We start from the raw sequence: 23,262 nt of genomic DNA, 5'->3' as shown, positions 1-23,262 counted from the left end.
CTGCACTGAAGCACTCTGTCGCTTGCTCTTTGCTGAAATATGTGCGGATAAAAGCACCTGTGATTGAAGAGCACCTGTCTGTAGTTGGAAATTGGAAAAAAGGTTTGTTTTTATGTATAACTAAACATAAAATCAGTCAGCCTCAGATGTTGGTTCTCTTTCATTTCCCTGTGTGAGAAATCACAAGCATGCTTGTGTTGTGTGAGAGAGATGACTGTTGAAGTGGCATCACTCCTCTTAAAGAGGAGCCAAGTAAAGAAGCCTACTTGGCTATTTAATAATCTTCTCTTCTGCCACAGTCGCATTGCCTTCATTGAGAGCCAGAGAAATTGTTCCATAATGTTTTCTGTTAATTCCCGTTTTTCTCTTCTTTGGGGAAAAAAGTGAGTGTCAGTCTTGTTGCTGTCTGTGTGCTCAGGGAACAAACTTGTAATTGATTAATATTAACATTGACTAATGTAAAAGGACTTACACTTTCTACTTCTGAAAATGATCTACAGTTCATAGAATTTCTTTGTCTGGCATTTTGTGCTCTTTATCCTTTCCAGTTCTCCTTGCCAAAAGGGTAAATGTATTTTTAAAGCCCTCAGCATGCTCCACTACTCATAAGACTCCTAAGTGGCCCTTGGATTCTGTCACTTAAATTTTTACGTACTCATTGTTACATGTTTTTAAAGTAACATTAATTTCAGGTATCTCAGAAATACATTTGCACAGTCCTGTCCATTGGTCTTGGAGAGACTAAGCCAGTGTGGCTCCAGACTCGGCTCTTTGGATCTATAATTGCTGCAATGTTCAGAGAATCATTCTTCCAGAGTTGTTTCATATAACTGTAATATAGAGAGCCAGCTTTGTAGTTAAAAATAAATTGGTTTTATGTAGAAGTTAATTTTTCTCTACCTTCCCAAACTCTAATAGTTGGGGCTGAAGTGTGATCTAGCTTCATACAGTAAGATATGGAAGAAGGTGTGCGTAGTTACTCAGTTGGCTGGTGAGAGAATGAAGTCATTAGCCGAAGGGAGCACTCTGCTGTCAAATCTTCTATCACAGCTACTGCACTCAATCACTGTAATTATATTTTTCAAATGCAAATGATAGCTTTAAGAATTCTTCCTTTGCTACATCATTTACAGGAGCAGTTCGGTTCATATTTCTCAGTTGGAGGCAAATCTCGTCAGTGGCTAAGGACAGGAGAGTCTCATCCATTATGTTTATTCCGGTTTTTCTGAAGGTGTTTATTGAGTAGAAATACAGCAGACTGTAGTCATATGAAGAGGCTTCCTCACCAGAGTATTTTGTTGGCAAAGTTGCTGTTACTGCTTCTCATCCGAGGAGAGTGACCTGTGTACAGCATGAAGGGAATGCTGGAGCTGTGGCAGGGAGGAGACCTGCAGAGCCTTACTGTTGAGTGATGTTGCTCCATTGTTCTCAGCCACTCCATGTTTCAAATCCCTAAGAAGTATGGCAGTGCCATAGATTTAATTTTATTGTTGTACTTTGAGGTAGAGAAATGCAGGTTGTGTCAGATTTGGGGAGTATGAAAATCTTAGCCTAGTCATCTGCAAATCCCATTTCTTATATCTAGAGAAAAAGCTATGTTTTTTTTTTTTTTCCTTCTTTTCATGTGTCTTAGTGCAAGTACATCAATAACATTCATACTTTCAACTTTAGCGTGTATCATTATTTGGCATTCTGTTTAATGATCACTGACCTTGAGAGATTACATCCTACAAACCTGCCAAATTCCCAGCTACAATACAGGTGTACTGTCAGTTTTTATTAAAAATTTCTGTCTTCATGTCAAGTAAAATTTGGTATTCCAAATTATTGTTGTTCAGCTACTGATGGACTTTTTTTTTTTCTTCTTTTCTTCCAAATTTTCTGCTTCTCCAGGTATGAAGAAGAATAATGCAGACCACTGGTTTCGATGATGCTGGGCTTTTATAACTGGATTCATTAAGGAATACAAAGAAAATTCTTACAGGGATCAATAATGGTGTCTTCTGGCTGCAGAATGCAAAGTTTTTGGTTTTTGCTCATTATCAGCTTCCTGCAGTGTACTGAAGGTAAACTTTAGTTTATTTTTTACTTGAGTTTGCAGATGAGATGAATGGTCTATACAATTAATTTCTGTTAGATGACTTGAAGTTTTAGGATGTCAACCTAAAAATATCTATAGTATGTTCTAGGTTTAATTTATAAGACTCAAATTGTCTCTTTTTAATGAAAAAAGAAAATATAGTTTTGGGGTTTGATACAGTGTGGTATTTTGAAACTGAGATGCAGTGTTCAGGCATCTGAAGTGACAGTATTAATATCCTTGATTGCTAGGTGCCTTATTTTTGGACTCTTCCTGTTTTTCTTTTTTTTTTTGTTCTCATTGCACAACCATTTAGAAGCAATGTATAGATATGTGAAATGTGATACAAAATAACTAAACAGTGCAAATGGAATACCTGTTTCACTTTTCTGATTTGGCTGGCTGAAAATAAAATGGCAAACACTTCATTAAGGTTAGAAGTACGCAAGTTAAATTTCAGGAAATAAAACTCAAAGTGCATACAGAAATAGCATCTACTTAAAAATATTTTTGCTTTTTAAAAAAAGGGAAAATACTTCACTGCTATCAAATGTGGTGTTTAAAATAGCTCTTTAAGAGTTGAGGAAGAGAGAAACTTTTTTAAAAAAGTTCTATCATCTAGTCTTTATCTGTTTTTCTTCAGAAACTATTTTATCCAGTTAGTCTGTCTCCCCAGCTGTCCTCATGGCCCTTTTAATAGACAGAGAAACACAAATGAATGATCAGGAAAACATGATTTATGAATTTTTAATTACAAATATTTGTACAGAACTTGAGGCTATTTCTGGGTATAATCATTTTGATTGACTAGATTGAAGGTGAAAATACTTGTTTAGTAATAAAATAGCACCTCCATGCCTTCTTACATTATTCAGTAATTGGTATATAATATATAGGCTTCTTTGTTGCATCTGTGGCATGATCTCACCATCTTTTAAAACATACATACCTTATCCTGTCAAAATTCTTTGAATTTTAAGGCTAAATTTTCAGAGATACTTGAAGAAAGCTGCTCTGCCTCCCCCTCTCTACTTCCCCAGATCGATCTATACAAACAGAAAGGATCTAGTACCCAAAAATGGCAAAACCCAATATTAATAATGTATGTGGTCTTCCGTGTTCAGTGTGTAACATCCTAAGCATTTTTCCTAGACAAACATAACTTGTGTCTTGTGTTGTACTGACAAACAAGCTTTGCTGAAGTAGATTGTTGGTATGTGTGTGTGAACCTACACATATACTGAGGAGTGCAACCTGGGAGTCTCCATGAAGGTCACTGAACAAGGGGAAGTCTCATTTTACTCAAATAGCTTTCACAGTCAGTTTCCCCTCCCTCCTCTATCTCTTTTTAAATATTGCCAGGATATATTAGAAAACTGGCATTTCCTGCAGCACGCTGCAGATCTTGGAGGGTTTCATCATTGATGGGATTTCTGATTTGGTAGCTGCTGTACTGACTGCTCTCTTGGTGTCTGTTGAGTCTGTGGACTTGGGTATAATCTCACTTTTATAGGAAAGTGCCAGCAGCTGAAAATGAAAATGCTTTTCAGCCTCTTTCACAGGTAAGGAAGTATTAGGATAATGGAATCGTAAATCTTATGATTGGCTGGTAATAACTTGTGTTAATTATAAATGCACTTACATTGCAAAAGTGGTTGCACTAGTTGAAAACAAAGGTGTAGAAAGTAGAGGCATCTATTTATGCCTTTTCTGAAGTTTTAAAATACTAAGGATTTTATTTGCTACTGTAATTGTTTCAAATCCCTGTATCTAGTACATTTTACAAAGTTTCAGGTACTTGCAGTTCAGTGCTATGTGGTGGTTGAAAACATTTTAAAAACAGAAAGGAAAAGCAGACAAGCAACTTTCTCTGGTTTGGTTATAGTAGCAAACAGCATGTTACTAAGTATTTTATCTGTTGACTTTGGAAAGGAAAAAGTCAACTGAGAACTTCTGCAGATGGAATTTTACCATTTGCAGAAAGCTAATTTTCAGTGTAATCTGTAATATTTCAAGTTCATTTTGTTCTGTTCCTGTTTTTCTTGCTTTTAGTAGCCAGTAGCAATCTTTTGATGCTTCAGTTGTGAATTTACTTTTTTAAGGTCTATATAAGAGCTGCTTTTTCAGCTAAAAGAAACAGGGAAGGAAATTGGGAGCAGATAACAGAATCATACCAAATTAATTGTAAATTCTTAAAATAAATGAAATATTGTGGCTCTGTATACTGGAAATGAATATTAATATAGAGCTGGCTTCCAGCCACAGCAGCAAAATGAATACCGCATTATTACACTTTCTCACAAGATTACATTGCCTTCTGCTTCAGTAATAAGAGATGCCTAGTGTAACATGCTTTAGTAGCACTTCGTGCCTGGAAGTACGAACATGAACAAAGGTTAAAATAAGAGCATCTAACTTTTGCTAGAAATAAGAAAATCTTTAATTCTCTAACTTGGAATTTAGGGTTTTTTATAGAAATCTTATGTGTATGTACAGGTTGTTGCAGTTGGTGGGGGAGATGAAACCTGGCTGAATTCCCTGCTATTATATTTTAATGTTTCTGTACAGTTAAACAGAGATGGGGGAGGGGGAGAGATCCTGGGTGTGGAGAAGTGATTCATTTGTTCATATAATGAAACATTTTCCAATCAAGATAAAGACTCCATTACTCTTGTAGTGCCTTTATCTCACCAGGGAGTTAGCAAGCAAGTACAGTTGTAGGAAGGCTGCAATTCTATTTCAGTGTTGCCTATCCAAATAAGAATCATATCTTCAGTTAAGAAGATCTTGGTTTTGCTTTGTTTTTCCTGGCTAGTGCAGTCCAGGTGGGGTTGCTTTTGAAGCAGTCTGTTCCTTCAGGTAAAATGAACCTGGAACAAACGAGTGCTGGCAGCTAGAGGGGAAAACCACATCAAGTTATTATACACTGCTGTTACATAGATCAGCAGCAGGTCAATATTGTTGTGTGATGGCTTGGAAAACATTGTTGTTACCATCAACAGCAAGCACTGCAGTCCTAAATAAGGAAAAGAAGAGGGGCGGGAAAAGGGAATGAAAACTGAAGTCATGAGCTTGAATATTAATGTAACATCCAAAGGTATTTTTTCTGTCCCTTTTCCTAGCATATTCTACTGTAGGTATGCCTTTAAAACTACCATTTTATTACAAAAGACAGACTGAAAGAACTACGTTGGAAAGTAGTTTGAATTGGAGTAGCGCAGGCAGCCGTGTGAACCCTGGCCTTGTGCTGTGGCTGCCTGCCGGGGGGAAGGGAGCTCCCACAGCAGCTGCACCGGAGCTGTCCCCGTCCCCATCCCTGTCCCCGTCCCCATCCCTGTCCCCGTCCCCATCCCTGTCCCCCGCCGTCCCGCCGATCTGCTCTCGCGGAAGGAGGGGGTTCATGCTCCTGTCGGTCTCGCGCCGTTGAGTCCCGCACCTTTACTTACTGTTTTCTACAAACTGTGGGAAATGAATTACTTTTGACACAATCTCTTTTTTCTTTCTTCTTTCTTTCTTTTTTTTTTTTTTTTTTTCTCCTTTCTAATTAGGTGAAATCATCCAAGTTAAAAATTATCTGAGAAAATACAGAAAGTCAGAGAGTGAGATCACACATACCTTGTTTCCATAGCAAAGCAGGGTAAAAAGCTTATTATACATATTATTGGTTTCTCTTCAAGCAAGTTAAGACAGATACACTAATATGCATATGAAAAAAAAAGATGTCAGAGCTAAACATTCTGATTAAGATTGGGTTTTGGACTGTACAAGTTTTAATATTTTAAGCTTTATCTTGCTTACAAAGTCCACCTTTCTGACTAGCTTTAGATGCCGTCTATTCTCTTCTACTGCTTGAGAAGCACAAGTGCTTGGGAAACAGTGAAATCATTTTCTTTGCTTATGTTTTCTTTTAGTCAAGGTTTAATGCAATTTTTAATTCATTTTGTTATGAATTATTATCTACGTTTTGTCCAAAGGATGAAGCATCATGCTTTCATTATCTATTTAACTCATTTTTTTCTAAATAGTATTAATGTTTTTTTAAAAAAAAACAGCCTGTCTTTTGTTCTGGAAATACATTTTAATTAACATTATGCTGAGAAATATAAATTCCTCTAAATTCCACTTATGTCAGCCAAGGAGCTGAGTGTTAAATTTGAAGCAGTTTTAAGTTTGTATCCAATGTTAGTGCATTTACTAAAGAAAAGACATACTAAATACAGATAATACGTACATTGGGCCACTACAAAGGTATTTGCTATTTTAGTGTATTGCTTCAGATCTTCAGCCTCCTGTCAGCCACTCAGAGTGTCTGAGGCATATGGCACAGGTGCTCAGCAAACTAGAAACATGTTGGTTTTCTTACACATTTACTAGGGAGTATTAGTGGGATTTTGCCTAGGATAAGAATTCAGAAAATCTTGTACCCTGGACTTAAGAAGAAATCAACTTTTGTTAATTAGCAGATTTAAGTTCTACGAGGGGTGAAACCCATTACGGAGTCATGCAAGAGCAAATAGAAGCACTAATTTAATTTCTGGCCAGGGAATTTATCACAGTGAGAGCTCCATGAAGCAGACAGTTAGTAGGCAACTACTCAGTTTAACAGAGGTTGAAAAGAATCTGTAAACATGCCCAGCGTAATAAGGCCAGCCAGTTACTGCCCACCCTTTGGAGGGTCATTCTAATAAGACTTTCAATACTATCTTAATTTTTATCATGTGTACCTAATGTGTTTCATGATTCTTTAAGAAATGTTTTTTTCTTAATTGGTTAAAACAGATTATGCAGAAGAAAGTATCTGTGTAAAGAGAGCAATGGGGTTTCTGCAGAAAGCAACTGCTGCACTGAGTCCTGTTTCTTTCCTGGAAGATCATGCCATTTTTCACTGGGATGTTCTGGTGCATACTTATCTGGGACATCATTTTCCTTTTCTGAGGGAGGTGTAAGCCCAACATATCTTCTAAAAAGGAGATTGTCTAAACAGTGATATCAAACTACTTCTTAGAGAAGAATGTCTGTTAAACTTTTCAAGTGCATTTCCAGATAATAGAGACTGACAGACTGTGTGGAAAAGCCAGAGATTCTGTAACTTGCTGGCAGTGAATATCCTTTCATATATTCCCTGAGCAATGAGGTCTGCAGGATCCTGTGCTGTAACATTAAATTTTTGAAACAAAAGCAAAACTAAAAAATTTTTAAAATGTAGAAGAACCATGCAGAAGAGTGCATGAAGAACCATTTTAAATACTGTACTAACACATATGTGAGAATTTGCTAGGAAATGTTAACGTAACGGTCTTCTAATTTAAGCAAATAAAAAAGTATAAATGTGTAATTACAATGAGGTAAATAATAGTATTACTACTTTGATATGCTGTTTTCTTTGTCAGTTAAAAACATTCTCCTCTGTGAGGTGAGATTTTACATCTTCTTGAGCTCTGTATTCAGAAGAAGAACAGAACCCTGTAAAGTGTAAACCTGTAGAAACGCAGTGGGTTGTGCTAAGGGCAGATGTTGTATTTTCAGAGCCCTCTAAGGTATTACTTCAGTTTACCATCTTTCCTTGCCATAACCTCGGTGGGTGAGGTGAGCCATGCAGCTGATCACTGCAATGAGAGGGGATTGACTTAACCTTCAGCTAACCTGCACTGACACCATTGTCTAAGGGAGTTTTCTTTTATTAAATAAAAATCCGGGTGTATTTTAGATTATTACAGTAAGGTACCTTCCAGGAACATAATAGCAGAATATGGACATACATGTCTTTTAAGAAAACATAAGGCTTCATTAGTACACTAAATATGGAAAAAATATATAATTTATTAACAGTTGTATTTTAAAAGTGTTTAATTATTTTCATTTCTGTTTTCTGTCAGATGACAGAATACCATTTGTCTTAGTAAAAAGGCTTTTTTATATAGCTTTAAGAACACTGTCTTTATCTTGTACTTTTAGGTCGTAGTGTTAAAATGGAAGTATAACTACCTGAAGCATCTGATACCAGTGAATGCCTCAGCACTGGCTTTCTTATTATGTTTAGTGTTCTTATGATCAGATTGTAAAAATTTTCATAAAGTATCATGATATTCGATTTAATATTCGTTGCCAAGTTCTACGAGCACATAATGGGTTTTATACTTGCAAGTAGATCCACTGATGTTCATGGTCTACCTCTGTGAGTAAACAGTACAGAAAAGTAATATAGTCTGTGCTAATGGTGTGTTGTACAGATGTCTTAATAGCAGCAAGTGTATGTAGGGTGAAAGCACTACAGAAAAAGGACTTAGGCAAACAGCTCTACTATTTGTTTCATGTATGTGCCTGTTTCTGTGTTTGTGATAGTGTTCCAGGTTGTGTTATGTGAGGAAGAGGAGATAAAACCATTTACAGGGAGATATTCTTGGCTTTTTGTCCATCCATACTCGTCATAAATGCACTTAATAGTATAGGAACTCCCAACATGTTGTTACGCAGCTGTATATATTTATACAGTAACCTTCATGGAAGAGACGCTTAAAAATTTCCTGGCCTTTTACAGTGGTTAATTAGTGTCATATTTACTCATCAACATTGATTGGTGTCCTGGGTTGAGTGAGTGGTGGAGTTTTTTTGGTGGCAGGGGAGGGGGCTATAGGGGTGGCCCCCTGTGAGAAGCTTCTCAAAGCTCCCCCAGCTCCAAGTCAGCTCCACCTCTGCACCAAAACTGAGCCAATCAGCTGCACCTCTGCGATAACAAATTTAAGAGGGGATGTGGTGAAGGAGCAGTGGGACTTGTGAGGAGGAGTTACTGCAGCTGCATGAACACCAAGGTCAGTGGAGGAACGGAGGAAGAAAGGAGGGGGGAGGTGTGCTGGAGCAGAAACCCCCCTGTAACCTGTGGTGAGACGGCAGGGCGGCCCCCCCCGCCACCCATGAAGATCTACGGTGGAGCAGACATTGATTTACAGCCTGTTGTTCCTGCTCAGCTGATCAAGGTTTTGTGCCCGAAGAAGGCCGGGGTCTCATGGGAAAAGGCAGCCCCGCTGCTGTAATTCAGTGCTGGGAGGATTGCAGCATGCGGGGGAGTCCCACGCCGGAGCAGCTCGGGAAGGGCTGCAGCCATGGGAGGGACTTCAGTCAGAGAAAGTTGGTGACCCATGATGGATCAGTGTGGGGAACGCTGTGGCCCATGGGAGGAACTCATGTTGGAGAAAGTTTGTGGAGGACTGTCTCCTGTGAGAGGGGGACCACGATGGAGCAGAGGGAAGAAGTTCCAGAAACTCCTCCCACTGAAGATAAAGGAAGTGGCAGCACTGACTGCACCCCCCATTCCCTGCCCCACTGGGGGGAGGAGGTAGAGATATTGGGAGCAGAGCTGAGCCCGGGAAGAAGGGAGGGGTGGGGGGAAGGTGTTCTCAAGATGTGGCAATGCTTCTCACTGTCCTACTCTGTTATGTGTTGTTAGTGTCTGTAATAAATGTATGTTCTTTTTTTTCTTCCCCTAATGAGTCTGCCTTTTGCTCGTGACCATAAAGGGGGACTTTTCCCCCATCCCAGTCCTATCTCAAACCCCAAGCCTGGCTTTCTGTCCCTTCTTATTGCTGGAAGAGAAGGGAGAGAGAGCTGCTGCGTGGTGGTTGGCTGCCGACCGGGCCCAAACCACGACAATTGGTTAGAAGAATATTTATAGTTGCTCCTGATTGTTTTGGTTTTTTTTTTTTTTTTTTTATTGTATGACTTTGTACTTGGATAATATGGCTATAGAGAAGCACTTCATTGAATTATACGCTGTACAAGTATAAAACTAGAATAAAGGAAGATAAGGAAATAAAACACACACATATATAGTAAAGGTTCCTGAATAATTTTGTTGTACTTTTCAGTTTTACATGGTACTTATTATGTGCCTGTGTTTGTAGAGTCACACTGCAGATTTTTTTATTTCTAATCAATTCAAATTTTATATAATTTCATTCTGTCAAAGCTGGATCGGCTCCAGTTTTACTCATGTCTATAGATAGTACTAGTTTATCCATTGATGGGTTGTTTGGATTGGCATTTCAAATGAGACATGTGAATGCTGGATATTTTTCCAATCCTTGTTCACTATTTTTCAAAAATACTAAGTTTTTTACATTTTTTAGAAGAGGATAAATTTAGTATGGGTGGTTCTGTAAATGAGCTATACCTTAAATCTGAAGATATTGTATGATAAATTGAAAATGCAGTTCTTCCTGATAGATAGGAGCTGAAAAAATCCTTTTGCTTGAAGGCGTCCCAAATTCCTTGCCCTTCTGGAAAGAGTCTTGAACTACTCCACTGGATTTCAAAATCCAGTTGTGCTAAAGCTCTTTGTGTTTCTGTAATCTCTATTTCCTGGCTTTCTTTTGAAGTGTAATTAAATAGTTGTTATGCATGTTAGCTCGATGCATGAGTCCTTCTTTCAGTCAGGGAGATGATTCATCCATGTCCCCGTGACATTAAGGCAACCCGTATGAACGTACACGGGTGTGTTGGTGGTGGTAGGGGAGGTTCCCTGGTTGTTCCTTCTGAGCTTGGACCAGTCCAAGTGGTTGGGAGTGTTTAATTGGTTTTGTTTTTTGATTTATACTAGTATAATAATCACTGCTGTTTTCTTGGTGCATAGAACGTGTGTGTGGGAGACTGGTTGGGAAGCAAAATTAATTTTTTTTCATCTGTTGCCTAAGCAACACATACATGTGAGAAACCCAGGGGGACCACATAACTTTCAGTTGTTGGATACAGCACTTGGTGAGTTTTATGAGGGATCTTGATGATGGAAGGAGAGCTGGCTTTTGTGTTCTCCCTTGTCAGGGATTTTGATGTCTCTCTCAGGAGTTGGGTAGTACTGTTGTGTTCCTGCAGAAAGTACAATTAATGCAAGGTTCTGTTTGAGCGATTTTCCTGTTAAATTTGAATCCAGCAATTCATTTAGGACACCTGAAAGGAAGCTGACACTGAAAACAGATTCTCCTATCTGCTGCATTTTTAGCTGGAAAAGCAATGAGAAATCTTTGCTTTTTAAAGACTTGAGCACTATTTCATATCAATTCTGTTTTAACCATCTTCCTAGTAAGATTCAGTCAGACTTGCCTGTTCACCACTGATCCTGTTTGACTGTACATGTGCCTTGATCAGCCTTCCACAATATTTCACATTAATTTATCCTGTTTCTCCCCACTGAACTGCCCCAGTTTTTTTCTCTAACTTACTTGCAGATTGCCTTTAATACTTTGTCTTTTTTTTTTTTCTTTTAATTATAAAATGTTACTTTAAGAATAAAGTTGGGATGTATTCTGTGCCATTGTTAGCATCTACCATTGGAATTCTATTGGACAAATACAGGTTTGTGGCTTAGAACCGATCATGCTTTTTAGTGGCTTAAAATAAATATGCTTTTAGTACACAAAAATGAACAGTTTGCTGCTTACGCTTTTGCATCATTTAATTTGCAACAGATGAAGCTGGCATGCGTGAAGAGTGAAGCATGGAAAGTACTAGAGGGCAAACGGGTGGTTTGTGATGTAGATTATTACCCGTAAAGATGGGTAGAGTCCACAAAACATCACTTCATGTATTAATGTACCAGCTGGAAGAAAAATTAAATATATAAGCACAGCATATCATGCATAAACTGTTTGGTTTAGGCTTTCAGTTCAAATCCTACTCAGTAATAAAAAACTCTAAATCTTCTATATCTTTATACTAGTGTAAAGATATATATATATATATACACACACACACACACACACACACACCCCTTCATATATATATAAAACATCTGTGCAAATACAGTTTTTAAAATTCAGAATACAAAATTCTGGAAGTCATCCATATGTGAACTGTCTTGAAGGATTTATAATATACAGTGTTTTGTTCTTCAGTGTAAACTAAGTGTGGAGAGAAGAAAGGTCAAGAAATGCATCTAACCACCAGTGTTTTTTTTACCAGTTACGCTGTAATCTATTAATATAGCAATTATTTTGTTATATGTATTATATATAACAATATAACAATTGGCTGTATAAATTATTTTGAATTTCACTCTGTTAAATCAGCAGAGTCCTAACTCGGCAACAACTCGAGTTAAAATCTGTAACCTTACCTCATTGATGCATAATTTTCTAGCTCTTGGGTTTGTTGTATATCCATTTTAACAGCATTTCTATATTGCCTTCTTTTTACAAAGCATCTTTTGAAGTATGGAGAGAGACTTCCTGAATATTTACTATTAAAAATTTGTCATCATATTAATGCCATTTATAACAGACTCAATGATTCTAACTTTATTTACCTCAAAACCTTGTCTATTTGTCTATTTCCATTTTTTTTTTTTAATTTGGCTGATTAAAAAAAAAAAATCTAGTGACAATAATGGGAAAAAACTTTACTAAAGAAAAATCTTTGGTCAAGTTATGAGTGATTGTGACCTGAAAAAATGTATTCTCTTGATTCTATTTCCATTTAGATTAAGGGATCATAATGGGGTGGTGGGGGGAGAGGTGCATTTAAAAGCATTCAGAGATGTTAAGCAACAATAAAACTCTGTAACCATTTAAATGACAGCAGCTGACTGTTTGAATTAACTTTGTGTTTGGCTTAATTTGGGGTCCTAATTATTCCTAACTTACGTGAGTAGATTTCAATTATACAATACTGCAGGGATTTGTAGCTAAGGCAACTAAAGGAATCATTTTACATAAAGTACTTTTGTTCAACTGATTAGTCAGGTTAAAATGGAATGATAGAAAATGGGAACTCTTGTCTGATAAGGCCCAATGAATTCTTTCCAGTGACACTATGAAGAAATAACATGAGGAAAGCTCATTATTGAAGATTTCGAGAATTTTTATACAGCACTTTTATACCTTGATATTATTGTGTTAGTTAACTGCTCACAAGCAAGCTACTCTCGTGAGTATGAACAACAGATCTATCAATAAAAAGGCAATTCACATTTTTTTGGTACCTTAATATGGTCTTCATGAGGTGCCTTTTCCTAGAAGCTTGTTAACTAAAAATCTGGTTCTTAAAAAGATTTTTTAATATATATTTATTTATTCATGCCAGTTAACTATTTAAATAGACAAACCACACTATGTTTACTGAATGATATTTCATTTTTTAGATATGAAAGCATTTTTAGACATACAGGTCTCATTGCCAATACCCCATTTATCTGAAGTTGCTGTTCCATGAAAATGATTCTCAATTATGCTACATCCGTAAGATAACCTGGAGGAATTAAAGGTGAAGGAGGCATTGGAATAAAAGACTCTGGAATCAATTTCCGTTTTTATTACCCACACAAATGTATACCCTTCATTGGGAATTAATTTTTGAACAAATTACATGCATAGTTTGATCTTAAAAATGGGTTCTTTTATATATATATATATTTTTTTAACAACGTGTACATACATGCTCAGCTAAAATTTAATTTTTATTCTCTGAGCATTTATAAAGTCATGTCCCCTAAATTAGGTCTGCAGCATAGGTAGGTATCTCCTTTTGATGATGGTAGATTAACGTCTTTGGGTGTTAATCCAAATTTAATGATTTGGAATGCTTATTTTTATTTTCTCTGGGCTTTTTACACTCACCTTTTTGGGCTTCCTCAACCAAGGTGTTGAAGGTTACAAGAACGCTTATTCTGCTGACTCAGGAGAACAGATAATAAAATAGCATGTCTGCAACATAAACTGATAAGTCTTTTTAGAGTTGTCACGTTTGCCTGTGTCATTTCAATATACACCTGGACCTTATAGTCAGAAACTTTAAGAGAAGCACTGCAGTTGTTTTCTGGGCATGTTGTGTTTAGGAGATCAGAACTTGAACTACTTCTAATGAGCTCACTGTAAGGCTTTGATGTCGTTTAAAAGGAAGGGGAAAAAAGCACATATGCAGCATATGGTTAGAATGTTTAACAGTAATTTCTTAATTAGACCCCAAATAAATAGTTTACAAAAAGATAAAAAAATTACGCAATAATAGATACATGCTCATCTCTTCCCTCCCCCTCTGACAAATTGCAGCTTTCTGTGGAAAATACGTATTTTTGATCATATATTTGCTGTTCATATATTAACACTACACACTTTCAATTAGTACTGCTGACAAGTTATTTAGGAAAGTCTCTGGAGCATGTGGATATGTGCACAGCTTCTCCGAGTCAGGTGTTTGCTTTATGAAGTGAAAGTATTAGGATTTAATTATCAGAAGATGTTTGCAGGAGGCAGTGTGCCTTTGGAAGAGCGTCAAGGGCAAGGCTGCAGGTGCCCTCCATGCACCTGGGCAGGAGGACGTCTGCGCCGGCCCCGGGAGCCGGCGTCGTGGAGGTCGGGCACGGCCGTGCTTCTGGGTACATGCGCGTCAGTGGGCTGAGCCAAGTAATGCTGAGCTACAACATTTTCATCTGACAGTAGTGGGGAGTGTTGACTCTTGCTCTGTCACGCCGTCAGCTGCCTTGTGCTGGCTCTGGCATTCCTGCGGTGTCCCTGTGGAGGACTGATACGGGGAGCAGGACTGGCAGGAGATGGTCTGTCTTGTAGGAAGATGTGGCCCAAAGTCACCTCCCCGAACCATGTCACCTGGGCATGGGACAGGTGGGAGAGGTGTAGGTCATGGTGTTGCTGTTGGAGTGCTGTGCTCTACCCTTAAGCAGATGCAAAAAACAGTGAGATCTGTGAGTCCACTGGAACTTGGGAAAGCACTGTGCTGGATGAATGGCCATTTTATTTTCAGGAGGGAAAACAGGTCTAAAATGTGTCATTCTTTGCTATAATAGAGTACTGGTTTGAATCTTAACATGATTAATGCTGCTTTGTGGGACTGAAACCAGAATATTCAGAGCCTGAATCTCCTTGATTTAGATACGAAGATGGTGAAGGGTATCCCAAATTTTCTGCAAGTGTTTAAAAGTGCAAATATGAAGAATGTCTTTGTGGCTTTATAAAGGTGTGGTTAGGTACATATCAGAGTTGCATCTGATTTTTGTCCTGGAGGGAAGTAAGATTTTTCCAAAGGACTCATTTCCCAGGTGAGCTAGCCCTTTCAAAGGTGCTTTAGGGATTTTAAGATTGTGTGCGCTTTTATGGGAACTGTAAATTATCTCATCGTGTCTTTGTCTTTTTAGTTCAGATTTCGTTCACTGGTAGTCAGTATTGGAAGCTTCAGAGGAAGGTGCCAAAATGCACAAAGTAGCCTGCTTACAGTGGACATTTCTTAATTATCCACTGTCATTGACTCCCAGTAGGTATATCCCAACTCATTGCTTGTTTAAATACTTATTTAGTATCCTAAGTTATGTCTTTAGATTTTGGAGTGCATTCCTATAGTCATGAATCTTCATGTCTTTTGTAGGCTTTTAAAGTCTTTTTAAAGACATTACAATGGAACAGATTTTTCCATCTCTCTCTTCTCACCCCATGTCCAGATCTTTTAAGGAGTATACTGAGTAACACCGTTGCCTTGTAAACTTTGGCATCCTGTTTCTTTTCCTGCATCCTCTCCATCATCCTTTTCTGATGATCTGTGCCACCAAACAAATCACATGTGCACAGAGGAAATCATGCAGCTTCTCTGCACTGTCTTCCTTAGCCTTAGCTGGTCACCTAATTCAGCAAAGTCTTCACTTCTCACACAAAAATAGACTACCTACTTTTGTTGTACTTAAAGAATTTCTGGTTATTAAATAATTGGAAAACCTTTTGGAAAAACACCTGTGAGTTTGATGTGCACAGAACACAGGCATGGAAAATTATACCACAGAGACAGGAGACAAAACCAGTCATATTTTGCTGGTTTGGTTAACTTTTTATAGTGATACGGGTCATAATGCCAGATACTTTTCTTTAATTTTGCAGCACAGTTATAAATTTTGCTATATCTGATTGCAGTGAACTTCTGATCAGCAGATTTTTCTTCATGCTGAGCAAATAGTGTGTTTACATGAATGGTACTTGGATATATAAAAATGGTTTATGGATGTTTAAGGGCTTATAATTTACTCCTTAAAGTCAAACTTCATTTTTTTTTTTTTTTTTTTTTTTTTAATGAAAAGATTTTATGTCCAGTAGATGCCTCATGAGAAAAGGAAGAAGTTACAGATGGTCCAGAGGAGAGGGTGTGCTTCATACATAAAAGCTTCATGTCAGCATTTCAACAGAGCATTTTCTTAGGGTATCTCTGTTATCACTGACACTTTCACATTGACAAGCATATGGGATGTAGTGCTGAATGTGTAAATTGAAATGATCACATCTAGCATTTCCCTCTACCAGGTGCCAGCTTGCTGCTGCAGCTCTGCACTTAATGTTGAAGGAGGAGTGCTAGGAATAGTCTCATTTGCTAATTACCTCTTATCTCCAGTACATAGTCCTTGGGCAAACAGCTTACCCAGGTGTTTTTGAGAACACCTATCTGGACAGTGCAGGATTGCAGGTGGTCCTGTGGTGACAGTACAGTGTGCAAAACATGTAAGAAATCTCCATCCATCTGTGTATGTTTTTGTTGGGTTGGGTTTGGTTTTTGTTTTTTTTTTTTTGTTTTGTTTTTTTTTTTTTTGTTTGTTTTTTTTTTTTTTTTTTTTGTTAAGTCTTCAGTGAAGAATGGAAGACAAATTTGAGAGAATTTTTCTGTCTTTATAAAATTTGTCAGTGTGAAAAGCAGAAGACTGCTATTCCTCAGCCCAAGAAGAATGCGTACATGTGTTTGTTATGTTGAGGGTTTTTTGATAACAAACCTGATTGTCCTGTCTTGTGATTTCAACAGAAAGGAAAGTATGTACACGCCAGTAAGAGTTTTGCAAGGACCTGCAAGTTAAAATAAATAGAATGTGGTGGTTTAAGGAAGTGGTAGAGTCTAAATTGCCTCTCAGTACTCCTCTTCCAGGATCCAGTTTAACAGGATTATATAATTTTACTAATACCACTTTGATCTGTCATTTATACAAAAAGGCAGGCTTTCCAAAGCATGTGCCTTACATGTTCTTTTTGGGCTAGGCTTAATCACCTGCAGAACTGATAATATTTTCTCATCCTTTAAGAATTCATATTACAGTCTTATGCTTAATACAACTGTGGTTTGAGTACAGAATGGTAAAAGGAGCCTTTTGATTCATAATCCAGTAATTCAGACAGCTAAATTATGCCTCCCTTCACCTGATATTTATTATAATGAATCCAGAGAAACTTTAGAAGTGTTGATGTTGTCCAATTGCCCTTTCAGGTTTCTTTAATGCTGTTTATAGGATAGATATGTTCCTCACTATAAGTGCAACATCTGTTTCTTTACAATTTCTCCTTGCATTTTTCCATACTTCTCATATGAGTTATCAGGCATTCTATACAGTCTGAAATTCATTATGTTCACTTGGGTTTCTTAGTTATATATGTATGCGCAAGACAATTTTATTAGTAGGTGCACCTTTATGCTTGTTTTATTTCTTGCCTCCATTTTGCAAGCTAGTGTTTACTAGCATTCAGGAGTTGTTATATAGTAACTTGTTAATTTAAAACAAACAAGCAAAACCAAGAAAAATCTCCCAAAACACACAAAACAACCCAAAACAAACAAACAAACAAACAAAAAAAAAACCAAAAACAAACCCACAAACCCCTAATGGATGGCAATGCCTTTCTTTTGAATTGAAAAACTCAAACTCAGACCAGAGTTTGGAATCCTGATGAAGAAAATTTAGTTACTAGCAGTGCACTCTTTAAAACCCGTTGTGAAGAGTTAATAAATATTTTAATATATAGTTAATTGACAATTACAGAATCTAGCAAACCAACAGGATTTTTTTAACTATCTTGAAAATGACTCCTACCATCTCTTGATGCACTCATGTTGAGCTCATGCGGCTGTATGATAATTCGTGTTTAAAAACAGTGGTCTTAAGTGTATTCAAAAAACATCCCAAAGCCTTTTTTTTAAAGGATCTCAGGTTGTTTCCAAGGTTAATTCTCATATAGTGCTGTGAAAACAAAGCCATGCATATCTCTGTCTTCCTCTCTTTCATTTCTTCTGTAACCTATTTGGTTTGCAATGTTAATGCAAGAAAACAAGGAGGTTGTGTTTCAACAGCTAGAAGAAATTGCCATTTCATTATTACTTTGAGTAGGAGTAAAAAAATTGATCAAGGTAATAACTCTAGTTAATACATGAGTCAAGGCAGACAATCATGGGTGTATTTCTGAAAATGTTAGGTACCTAACTTCCGTTTCAATCAGGGAGAGTTAAGTGCTTTAAAAACCTTAAAAAATATAGCACCTGATAAGAAATCTCACTTAACCAAGAAATACTTACTCATAAATGGATGAGTTCCTCTCTCCGTTTGTTTAAATTAGGAAAACTAGTCACATTTAGGCAACATGTATGTCACGCACAGATTACGCTGAATTAACCATCGTTTCCTTTCACTCTTGCCCTGGCTGTGTTCATCCCATGCTACTCTTGTGCTGGTCCTGGTGCCAGCCTTGGAGGGGTGTTCAAGGGGCATTTGAGGGCTCAGCAGAGGCATCTTGCTGTGGGATCAGGTTATCTGTACTGGGGGGCCTGACCCCGCAAAGTGAACTAGGCAGGTTAGCTGAGCAGCATGGAAACTTGGAGATCAGAAACCCATGAGAACCCGTGTGTTCTCACCTTGAACTACCACCAACCCATTAGCTGGTACTCTCCTCTTCCCTGATTTTCCATTTTATGCATAAGTTTCTGGAGAAGAAAACATAATTTTGGTAGTAGAAGAGAACAGCTATGTGCATCCCCCCTGCTAAAGCCTGGTCTTCTACTAGCAAACTGATTCTAAGTAAATTTACTAATTAGGGGGAAAAAAAAGGTAAAAGTGACAGAAAATTGAAAAAAAAAAAAAGTAGCTTGAAAAGTTGAGAAGGTGCGCAGTAGAGTGTAGCACAGCTCTCCACTGCACAGTGTTCTCAAAACATTTTATGAACGGATAACTTCTAGTGCTGTTGTGTTAACATTTCTTCATTTTATAAATGAATAAATCATGGAATGAAAGGTCAAACTGCTTGCCCTAAAATACAGAGGGAGTAAACACTGGAACTCTGATGATCATTCAGAGGTCCTTTCCTCTCAAACTAAGGATGCTAGAGGAAACATTATTTTAAAAAGAAATTAATTCACTTGCAGTCAAGTAATTTTCTCTGGCATCTGTTGCAGAAGACATACATTCATAGATTAACAGTTTTGACTAAGAACTCAGCTGGTACCAAAAGGATAGTTATAAATATATATTTATATATATATATACATATGTATGTATGTATCTCTTCTTGCATTTTACAGGTGGGAAACTATCCTGAATCCGTAGACCTAAAACGCATGAGTCTCAAGTAACACCTGAGCTTGTAGTTATTCCGTGTAAATCAGACTGCCTTAAAAGTCAATGTGTGGGTTTTGATGTAATGGATTAGATCTTTCTCTTTTTGCATATCTAAATTATTGGCAATGCATGTTTCTGTTAGTGCCAATCTGAAGTAAAATAAATATTCATGATAATTGGATCCAGCTCCCTAAAATTAATTTAAACTCTCTACATCTACTTAATCTGTACTATTTTCTGTCTCTGAGTTTGTAGGCAGCAATTCAGCAAGCTCAGAGAACAATTAACTTCTTAAAGAATTTTTTCAATCAATTAACTAATTTAAATCTGAATCTGATTCTGGAGGTAGAATCGTCTGGCTAATTTGTGAAGACTGGAGTTTACTTGAAATGGAACAGCAGCGCTGGTCAGTTTGCTTCGTGGGCTTCAGTCCTGGCAGTGGTCTGCCCTGCCGTTGAGTGGGGGGTGCTGCTCCTCCTCTGCCCCAGCCCCAGCTGCTGGTCCCCCCTTGCCCCAGCTGCTGGTCCCCCCTCTCCCCAGCGGGCACAGCCGCCCTGTGCTGCCAGCAGCCGGGGCTCAGCTCCCATCGCGGTGCAGACCCAGATCGAATTGTTTCCCAGCCCTGGGGGTGTCATGAGGGGCTGGGCATTGATGGGGACATGGAGGAGGACACAGGGCAACCCCTTTCTGTGCCAATGCAGTTTTATGATGTAGCAAATTAATTCTAAAACTATTTCCCCAATCTCCCATCGATGTCCTAGTTTCTACAAAGCTTCAGTTTTCTGTCCCAAAAGCCAGGTATTTTAAAATTTGTTGATGTGCGTAGAGGTGGAGGCAACTGCTTCATTGTGGGTGCACACTACAGGTTCTTAGGTGTTATGAAAAGTATGTTTATGGATGACATTAGGCACCGTATCTGCACTTTAGGTGCCTAAAATGTTGTCATGGGAGACTATAGCAGTGGCATTTTCCAGCTCTTGTTTCTGCTGAAGTGTGTTAACCTGAGGGAAATCGGTAAATAGCAAAGACCAAATAGCATCTTGCACCTAGGAATTTATTTCAAGCCTCTGAAGAGCTCATTTACCTTGTTCAAGGGGTCACTTCTTTAGGCGACTCCTAGACCAGGAAAAACAGGATTTTCGGAGAATACCTCCAGGCCAGGTAAGGCCCCAGACCTTTTAACTCTGATTTTCATTATAATGGCTTCCCCAGCCCAGGCATGAATAGACATCTGGGAGACTGATCTATTCATCCTGCAATAGCCTGAGCAGAAAGACAGATCAGCCATTTCTTGTCTTTCTCATATTTGTTGTAGCTGTTTCATAAGTTTCACTGTAAAATTTATGAGCTCAGCTGGGATTGATCGTGTAGAAACAAACTGAATTCAAAGAAGACTGAACACTTTCACAAAACCATGATTTTTTCACTCCTTTCCAAAACGCATAGTAGAAAAAAGTGCCTCTAAATGAAACAAATGGGAAATACTCATAGTGAAATATTTTATCTTAGAAAAAAAAATATTTTAAGAGTAATGTTTATGACATCATCTGTTAAACTGTAATTCTTAAAATCATGAAAAAATTCAAATAAAATTTCAATGTGTCATATTAAGCAAATTCAATTTCTATATCCTGTAATTAAAATTTACTGTTTGTCTTTAGTATTTGTCTTCACTGTGTTATGTTGTTATGTCTTATAACAATTATTTGAGAGATAGTTTAGTTTTTCCCATTTTTTGATACAAATTGTGTTTCTTTTGGATCAGCTTTATACCATTAAGACTACGTTCACAGACTGTTTTGAAAAATCTAAAGAGAGAGAGAGAAAGAGAGAGATAAGGAGATAGAGATTGAGCTAAAGAAATAAACTCTGCCATTGTTTTCATCATACTGATATTTCCAGTGGTCAACATGTAATCGCCTTTGTTATGTCAACAACTAAAAAGTACTTAAATACATTACTGTGCAGCTCATTTCTATTTCTAAGTATAGTTGTCACTATTCTCAAGTATCTTCTTATGATTTGATTATTCATATGGCAAGCTGTTGGTGCCAAAGCATGGCATTTTTTATATACAGGTTGCCCTGTAGCAAGCAGAAGGCAATAAATTCCTTTGGGATGTGTAGAATTTTAAACATTTCTCAAAGAAAATCTTGCTGTTATTGTAAGAACATGGGTTATATTCTTTTACCTCATAACATGGCATAATTTTCTGTTATTGCAGCTTAATGGATCTGAATCTGAACAAATAAATTGGATGTTACAACAGTACCAGAAATACAGATCTGTTATGTTTGGTGTTTTTGCTTAAGATTCAGCTGGAGGGAACTGCATTTTATAGTGACAAGACTCCTAAACTGATACAAAACAGTAATGGACAGTAATCTGGAAAAAGCATTCCAGATGCTAGCCATATTATTCATATGTTGCATGTGACCTCCTTAAAACACTAAAAAGAGGCATTTGGTAATAAGTAAGCTATGTATATACTGATGAATACTTCTAAATACGTAAGATTTCTAATCTGGAGTTGTGCATTATAGTAAATCTTGAATCCCATTTGAATGAAACCTCATTCCCTCCTACAAGGAGAGTGTTGTCCTACTTAATTGCATTTTTTAAAAATAAATTTTTACTCCAGAAAGCAGGAGGGAAAAATACGTATTTCCACAGCCATATTTGATATAACTAGTGCTGGAAACTGTGAAAGGCAGAGATGCCTGATAGGAGACTAAGATATTCCACTTTGATGGGATGGAGAGGAAGGTAGCCCTGAGCAAGTGCTGTGAGCAGCCCTTGGGGGACTCCATCTTTAACAAAGGAACAGAGGAAATATAGCTGGGAGTAACTCTGCAGCAAGTTAGCAGTGGGTCGAGGAAGAGTTTGAAAACCTGGCAAGTGAACAAAGACAGTACAAGAGCTAGGAGGGGTTTCCATGGGAAGCAAGCTCTACAATTTTGTTTTCTTATTCTACATTTCTTTCTTAACTCTTCCCAATTTTTTAATCAAGAATGGGACCCTTTCACAGTTCTCAATTTTTAAAACCATTTACCTACCTACCATATGTAGAGAGTGTCCAGGACATGGAACTGGCAGCAGTGGGATGCATTTCCTGCAAAGTTGCTAGCATCAGCCTGGCAACTGGACAAAAACATTTAGCCATATGAACATAGTGTACTTTTAAACAGAGAGTAAAAAAACTGAATTAGCACTATTATTAAGGTATTTTCCCTTAATGTTTATTTTCTACATTGTAGCTAGTCAGACTTGTTGATGCTATAGGGGGTTAGAAATGGTAACATGTATCTTGCATCTCTCTGATTTGGGTTGTTAGCCCTAATAATCTCATGAGAGGTCTGAACTCTCTCAATTCCTTATTGTATGCAGGAATTTAATTTTATTTCTAGTTTTCCCTTCAGCTGTTGTCCTCTATTTCTGTCTTGTCTACAATTAAAAAAAAAAAAAAAAAAAAAGAGTTTTTAGAACTCACTTCTTATTAATCCCTTTCTTTTGCAGTGTTTCCCTTTGGGGCAATTCTTAATCTCCCAGAGGCATCAAGGCATTCAGGTTAATGTTGGTTCAGTGGCCAGTCTGGATAAGAGAGCATTCTTTAGCGAATGTTCTTGTATCTTGGTTTTTTTTTTTTTTTGGTTTTTTTTTTTTTTTTTTTCCCCTCATCCAGTAGGATTGTAGATTTCTATAAAAGTTTGGAGAGGAGGTTGCAGATGTGTTCAGCTGGTAGCCTCTGCCTGCCACCATCCTTCCCTATTTCCTTGTCAAACCAGAGCACTTCCCAGATATTCTTAATGAAATTCAGTCTGCCATACTCAGCCTAAAG

General features: G+C 37.6%; 1 protein-coding gene across 27 annotated transcripts in view; it reads left to right on the top strand.

Annotated features, from left to right (window-relative positions):
* ADGRL2 (adhesion G protein-coupled receptor L2) overlaps positions 1-23,262 on the top strand; it is a 395,600-nt gene that overhangs the window by 264,481 nt on the left and 107,857 nt on the right. For all 27 annotated transcript variants that reach the window (XM_033000458.2, XM_033000459.2, XM_042805318.1 and 24 more), the window contains one exon: positions 1,894-2,066. In XM_033000458.2, coding sequence (XP_032856349.1) covers positions 1,994-2,066 — 73 coding nt within the window. In that variant the 5' untranslated portion in view covers positions 1,894-1,993. The remainder of the gene's footprint in view (positions 1-1,893; positions 2,067-23,262) is intronic.

This window comes from Tyto alba, unplaced genomic scaffold (assembly GCF_018691265.1).
Source record: "Tyto alba isolate M040663 unplaced genomic scaffold, T.alba_DEE_v4.0 Super-Scaffold_1000006, whole genome shotgun sequence".
Taxonomy (NCBI): Eukaryota; Metazoa; Chordata; class Aves; order Strigiformes; family Tytonidae; genus Tyto; species Tyto alba.
This window is presented reverse-complemented; position numbering and strand designations above follow the sequence as displayed.